Genomic DNA, 6,956 nt, shown 5'->3' on the forward strand with positions numbered 1-6,956 from the left:
GTGTACTTTTTAATTCAATACGACGTATATAAAAATAAAAAAGAAAAAAACCGTCACTTAATTATAACGCCGACGCTCCTTAATATCACCAACGTCTCTCCCATGTCCCGCATAGTATATACTTTCACGTTGACTAAAATGGGGGCAAACTATTTGTAAAATGTAACAGAAATATAAAATATCCCAACAAACAACCAATCATATCTGTCATACTCTTATTCCTTTCCTTTCCCCACAAATTATTCTCTCGCTTTTTTTCTTTCTTTCTTTCTTTCTTCCTCTCTTTCACCAAAAACAGAAGCATTAGCTACCTGATTAAGAAAAGAAAGAATGGGAAACGCCTTAAGATTTCTCTACAAGAATTGCTGTCAGCCTTCAACTACAGACTCACACCCGCACGGCCACCACCACGGTGTTCCTACCCAAAGCGTCGGAGTCTCCGCCCTTGCACAGGATCTCCTCCACTTTGAGGCCACATCCCAGGTATGGGATCACCAAGAAAATTCAATTCAACTCATCTGAGATGTAAAAAAAAAAAAAAAAAAAAAAAAAAAACAGATTTTGGTACAATGAATCAGGTGAAGAAAATAGAGTGGTTGGTTTGATGTTGATGTTTTAATCTTCAGGTACCGGAAGGGCTCGGTAAGCATGTTGTATCGTCGAAGAAAGCTCAATCTAACTGGTAAGTATCACCATCCAACTACATAAGCTGTTAAACTTAATTATAACATCCAGGTGCTTCAGTACTTCAGATTTGATCAGAAAAAGTCAAACAGATTCTACAAGAAATATGTACTGTATTTTCCTAATCTTGATCCTGACTAATATCTAATTGACGTACCAAGACTCGTACGTCAGGATGTACACAGCTTTACTCTGACTAGACAATAGTTTTAGAGAATCTGATTCTGAAGGATCTACACTTCTACAGGAGACTGTCATTTCTGCAATGTAGTCGAATTCGAAGGGAAAGTTGATATGCTCTTTCCCATGATCAAATTCCACAATTCTGCTACCAATGTCTCCCTCCCCAAGCCCACCTACCCAAAATACTCGCCACATTCGGCGTTGATCATAACACACAAGCAAGTCTTGGGTGAAACTGTTTCATACTATTTCTTATGATACTATAAGATATAGCCTAAAAAACTGGGAAGTCATTCATAAAATTTCTTTACTAAAAAAGGGGGAAGGCATATAATTCATATGAGATTTTATCGCTTAGGTACAGAAAACTTCTACAAGCATGGAAGGAGGCCAAGCCCCCACCAAGAACCCCAGAGGATACAGCAAGGCTCGTCACTGCGACCTTGAAAGGACACCAGAAAGCGGACGTGGAGGTAAGCTCCACCGCCCCAAGGATTTTCTTATAAGCATGTGTTAACGAAATGAGACAGCATACAAGAAAATAATTCTAATTTGGGGTAAATATTATTTGAGCAGGGCTTACTTGCCTACTACAACCTGCCTCATCCTCACACGTTAGTTGATCTCCCTACTGGAGCGCCATCTGCATACCCTGGTGGGGTGAAGTACGAGCTCCATACTTTACCGGTAAGAACCTTTCTCTTGCTCTTTTGCTCCAAATTGATAATGCAGAAAGATTTTACCTGAAAATAAAAATAAATGGATGGACACAGGTGGATGTGAAGGCAGTAGCAGACGGAGATACCGTAACTGTATATGTAAGTACTGCGGATCCTCGGGAGTCATATTCAGTTCCTAAAGAAGTGCAGGTTGCAGCAATTGAAAGAGCAAAGGCGCGTGCTCAGAAAAATTATCCTAAGGCCGATGCACTCCATAAGAAAATAATCGATCAGAATTACAGGTATTTCCAGATCTTTATCTAATCGTATCACATCTCAAAGAATAGGAAACTCATGAAGTTTTTTTTTTTATTGTCACAGGGTTATTCCTGTTCAAAATGAGGAGGTTCTAGCTAAAAAGTACCGAATTCGATTGAGGTACTATAAATCATGATAAAATTCCCTTAGTACAACTCAAGTTTCATCTACCAAATTTGTAATGCCTATGAAAAGAATTCAGGGGAATAGATGCACCTGAGAGTGCAATGCCGTATGGGAAGCAGGCAAAAGAGGAGCTAGCAAATCTTGTACAAGGAAAGAGCTTAAGGGTTCTCGTTTATGAAGAAGACCGGTATGGTCGTTATGTAGGGGACATCTACTGCAATGGCATATTTGCACAGGTACATCACTCCCTTGCCATTATCCTGTAAAGCTTATCACTCTTTCATGGAAAACTATGTCTTAGTCTTAGGAATGTGATATTAGTTAGTGTACTCATTCACCTTAGTTATGACATTATTCCATACCTCCAAAATTTATCGATTCCACCTTATCATCACTCTCATATCAGGAAGTGATGCTGAAGAAGGGATTAGCATGGCACTACGCAGCCTATGACCGCCGTGCAGAGCTAGCTAATGTAAGAAACAAAAAAAAAAACATCATATTGTCAATTTACTCTGCTTGTATCCAAACTCTTACACTCAAAATGTACATAATGATAATTGATACAGTGGGAGAAAGAGGCACGTGCTAAGAGGGTAGGGCTATGGGCTTCGAAAAATCCGGAGGAACCATGGGAATGGAGAAAAGACCGACGTGAAGGAAGATAGATTAAACACAGTGAAAGTGATGACCAAATTACAAATCCTCAGCTTCAATGGAAGCAGTATGAATGAAGACAGAGAAATAATCAGAAAAGCATTAATGTTGTACAACATTGGTTTTGTTGAATAATATGTATATTGTACATCAGTGTATATGTTTATCAATTACTCCTGTATTTTAGCAGTATCAATACAAGGAAATTAAAACTTCCAGCCAACAAACTTACCATTTCTATCAGTACATTACATATTTCATAATCTACATATATACGGAGTTATATGAAACAATGACCAAATATTGCAATACCAGCAAGAAGGGTGACCATCTTCTCATCCCAGCAACAAGTGGTTAATGAAAAGTTTTCTTTAAAAGCCAGTTGTAAGATTTATAGGCATGTACCTTTGATATCCCATAGATTTGGAAATTTTATATGTTTGAATGCTTAAGAAAGCCAATAAGAGTAGTGTACTTAGGAGTAAATAAATGTCGGAACCTGATGAGAATGCTTGGAATACGAAAAAGGTCCTCGAGCAACTGCAAGAAACAATTGGCACATATTCAACATACAATGTAGTGAAACACGAATGTGAAATTAGTCTAATAGCAACGGAACCCCAGAAATGTACAATCTCTGAGTAGTATGATCCTGTGAATCCTGTTCAGTGGCTCAAGTCCTCCCCACCTTGATGTCGTAATGTAGTCTATCACATCATTGTTATTAAGAGGATACATGTACTTATGACCGACTAGGTTGATTTAAGGTTGACTTATTCATAGACAGAAAGAAGCATTGTGATTGTCCAAGTGAGTAAATAATCGAGGGGAGAAATGGCGTATTTCTTTTTTCTTTTCTGCAAGGACCACGAAAACACACTAACCATTAACTTACAAGCAGAAAAATTCATAAGCTATCTCAAATGGAACACAGCAAAATTATGTACCAAAATGATGCATTCTTTGCATATTGTCATATCATCACATGCAAGTGTAAATATTAGCAATGAATGGCCTTGTTTGTGTGGCAAATGCATTTTGGCCCACTTTTTATTTGGCTTTCAGCTGATTAATGTGGTCAGGCAGCTTGAGAAAGCAGTCAACAAAACCGCAATTTAGATAGGACAAGAAAAATGGTCTCAAGAAAACCAAGCTACTATGTCATGTTGACTCGACCTACATTCCTCCACTAAATGTAAATGCTATTCATAATCATGATATAGCCAACGCATATGCTTTAATACATTCACTTGAATTCACAGCATTTACTTGAGGGATAGGAAACATTACCAAACAAATGTAAATATTCAATACCTTGTGAAAAATTGCTACATCAACTTGTAAAAGGCCATATGTCATCAAACATGTTCCTCATATACTAAAGAAAATATTGCCTTCATAGCCATATAAACAAATGACAACATACATATACTGATATACATGGCTAATTTTGGTACTACAGTGTCTAGATTGAAAAACAAATACAAAAACAACTCACAATTGGATCCTCCTTCTGCCTGTATTATAGTATTACACGTCGCTTCTGGTGTCTTAGAGATCCTGAGACTCTGAGTCACTTACATTGTACCCTATAAGAAGACAGATATAAGCAATGATGAACTTCAAAATCTAAGCTGAAATTTGGTACAAGACAAACCTGGCTGTTTATTGCTAACTTTCCAAGCAGAAGACCTTCCTTTGGAAGCTATATTAATCCAATTACGTCCCTGGATTACATGTGTAAAGCAAGTTATTGGTCACACTACTAGATGCTATAACACATTTTTCACCTTTTATCTAAAATCTTAAGCACTAAAACAGTCGGCGCTAACAAGATTTTCTGAACGAAGCAGAGGTGTATGTATCACACATACAAAGCACACTTTTTTGCAAATATGCTGATAAGCAGATCTAGAAAAGGAAGAATGATGTGAGGGGTGTACCTCACACTCCTCCTGGTTAACATAGCACAAGAGAGGTTCGTGTAAAATCTGTAAATGGCATGCTAAGTGAAAAAACCATACCAACATAAGTTAGCATACTGATCTAAGTACCTTGAAGTTTTAGGCTTCTTTCAGAATTTTAAATTGTCAGAACAGATAAGCTCACACCTTTGGAGTAACACACTAACACCCACCTTCCATATGACTCCCTCCACGCATAAAGGAAAGGGGGGGCCTTAAGGTAGAACAAAGGCGCAAAAAAAACTCTGTAGCATTGTAGCATAGACTGTAGAAAGTGTGATAAAAGCATTTTCCCTTCATATACATAAAACCAATATGATTCTTGATTTAGCCTAGCATTAAATGGAACTTTGCAATGACAAGTTCTAATCCTTCTAGCAACCAACTTTGAGCTAGTTCTCTTGCTTTCCAAGAGAAAATCTACAAACTCCTGTCCCATTTCTATTCCCCAAATAGCCTGTCTAGGAAAAATCCTATTCCATATCAATCCCTATATCACTTAAATTCAGCCAAACAACTCATCTTACAACCAAAGAGGAAAGCTAAGACAACCAGCACATCACAAACAAGAAAGCTTCTTTTTTTAAGCTAGTATGGGCTTAATGAATATTGCTTGCAAACCATAATACAATATAAATTTTCCAACTCAAACATCAAAATCCAACTTAAACACATAGACACAACCAATCAACCATATATGGTCTACATTCCTTCCAAAGTCTATGTCAATATCCAATTTTCAAACTATTAAGTATCAATCCACATAATTCCATAACCAAAAAACAAACATGTTCACAATTGACAAATCAAAATCATACTATTATTGCATCACATTTTCCGAACATGCCTACATTAACATCCAAGATCAATCAATCCGGCACACATGAATAATAAAACCGCTAACTAACTCAATAATAATTGTAATAAAACAACAACATACACTGTAATATCAATTTCCCACAAAATTCAATTACATAAAAAAAAAAAAAAAAAAAAAAAAAAAAAAAAAACAAGTATTCCCAATTTCCAATTACCTTCTCAGTATCCTTTCGAACACCATAACCACTGTTATACATCTGACCCACCAAAACCTGCATTGTAGCATCCCCATTTTTAGCCTCCTTAAGAGTGTCTTGAAACCAGCGCCTCGCACAATCCACGACAACCTCCGACAAAGGAATCCGAGTTCGACTCACTGAGTTATTCTCCATTTTCAAGCCGAGTTTAGCCGAGTCAACTCGGGGTTGTGACTCTGACATTGAGACAGATGTTTTGCTGTGATTTGGTGATCTGGGTTTGACTTGTTTTGGAGGGGTGATTCTTTCAGATGTTATAATTCTGGCAAAATTCTTTAATCCTGCTGTTGAAGGTAGTGATTTACCCATTTGGAGGAGAGAGAAAATGAATCAATTAAGGGAAGATTATGATTAAAGATATGATTTTTATGGGAATAATGGGAGATTAATTAGTGTAATTATAATGGGGTGTAATGTTATCTGGTTTTCATGGTGGAAAGATTTGGTCTTTTGAAGGTTTGTTGAATGAGATGATAGAATTTTGCAGGAATTTCATTGAGGTGCGAGTGTAAGTGCGAGTCGATTTGGTTTGACTCAGTGAGTTGAAAAATCGGCCCAAATCAATTGGGCTTATTTATTACTTCAAGGAATTTGGACATTGTAGGCCCAATTTAGAAAGTTGGTTTGGTCTAGATTGTGGGTAATAAGAACATAAAGTTACTGTAGGATATATGCATATTTTCTAGTTGATTGATTGGAAAAATTGGCAAATCATGTTTATGTTAATGTTTGATAATAATAATAATAATAATAAACATGTTGTTTGATAATTCGATTGGGATTATCATATTTGTCTTCTAAAATTAATTTATTCCGTATTTGTTTATAATAATAATTAAAAAAAATGCACTATAATTATTGGATTGATTAAGCACAGTTTGAATGGGGTTAGTAACAATTTGGATTGAGATCAATTTATATAATTTCTTATGTTTGAGGTGCATTTTGAGTAAGACAATATTGGAAGTCTATCGGTTAAATAAGTATATAAATTACTTTATAAAGAAAGTGTGTCAAGTAAATAAAGACAAAAGGAATACAAATGTCTGGTAACAATATTCTTTAGAAAATACCAATTGGGTGTTGGTGTAGTGGTGATTGGGACTACACTTGGTAGGGAGGAACTGTGTTCGATCCCCCGCAACAACAATTGAGAGGAGACTGGAACCTAACCACCCAGAACTGATCCCCGAATTCGGATTAGCCCAAAAAGAGTGAACCGGGTAGAACATAAAAAAAAAACAATATTCTTTAGAAAATGCCTACAATTCTACAAATGATTTTAGATG

General features: G+C 36.4%; 2 protein-coding genes across 2 annotated transcripts; one reads left to right on the forward strand and one right to left on the reverse strand.

Annotated features, from left to right (window-relative positions):
- On the forward strand, positions 1 to 2,873 carry LOC110733519 (staphylococcal-like nuclease CAN1). The gene is made up of 9 exons (XM_021913579.1): positions 1 to 483; positions 627 to 682; positions 1,226 to 1,340; positions 1,444 to 1,554; positions 1,641 to 1,828; positions 1,908 to 1,964; positions 2,047 to 2,206; positions 2,377 to 2,445; positions 2,540 to 2,873. Exons 1-9 carry the CDS (start codon positions 331 to 333, stop codon positions 2,636 to 2,638), a joined length of 1,008 nt encoding a protein of 335 aa, XP_021769271.1. The 5' UTR covers positions 1 to 330; the 3' UTR covers positions 2,639 to 2,873.
- A 1,040-nt stretch (positions 2,874 to 3,913) lies between these two features.
- On the reverse strand, positions 3,914 to 6,192 carry LOC110733520. The gene is made up of 3 exons (XM_021913580.1): positions 5,626 to 6,192; positions 4,285 to 4,354; positions 3,914 to 4,216 (listed from the first exon to the last, which is right to left on the reverse strand). Exons 1-3 carry the CDS (start codon positions 5,974 to 5,976, stop codon positions 4,179 to 4,181), a joined length of 459 nt encoding a protein of 152 aa, XP_021769272.1. The 5' UTR covers positions 5,977 to 6,192; the 3' UTR covers positions 3,914 to 4,178.
- Positions 6,193 to 6,956: the final 764 nt, after the last annotated feature.

Source organism: Chenopodium quinoa, unplaced genomic scaffold (genome assembly GCF_001683475.1).
Source record: "Chenopodium quinoa cultivar QQ74 unplaced genomic scaffold, ASM168347v1, whole genome shotgun sequence".
In the NCBI taxonomy this organism is placed as follows: Eukaryota; Viridiplantae; Streptophyta; class Magnoliopsida; order Caryophyllales; family Amaranthaceae; genus Chenopodium; species Chenopodium quinoa.

Bases quoted from the DNA above. Each gene is read 5' to 3' on its own strand.
- LOC110733520 (XM_021913580.1), bottom strand. From the start codon at position 5,976: ATGGGTAAATCACTACCTTCAACAGCAGGATTAAAGAATTTTGCCAGA. The intron at 4,355-5,625 runs GTAATTGGAAAT...CATGTAATCCAG, and splicing joins TTCGAAAGGATACTGAGAAG to GGACGTAATTGGATTAATAT. The intron at 4,217-4,284 runs GTTTGTCTTGTA...GTCTTCTTATAG, and splicing joins AGTTAGCAATAAACAGCCAG to GGTACAATGTAAGTGACTCA.
- LOC110733519 (XM_021913579.1), top strand. From the start codon at position 331: ATGGGAAACGCCTTAAGATTTCTCTACAAGAATTGCTGTCAGCCTTCA. The intron at 1,341-1,443 runs GTAAGCTCCACC...TTATTTGAGCAG, and splicing joins ACCAGAAAGCGGACGTGGAG to GGCTTACTTGCCTACTACAA. The intron at 1,829-1,907 runs GTATTTCCAGAT...TTATTGTCACAG, and splicing joins ATAATCGATCAGAATTACAG to GGTTATTCCTGTTCAAAATG.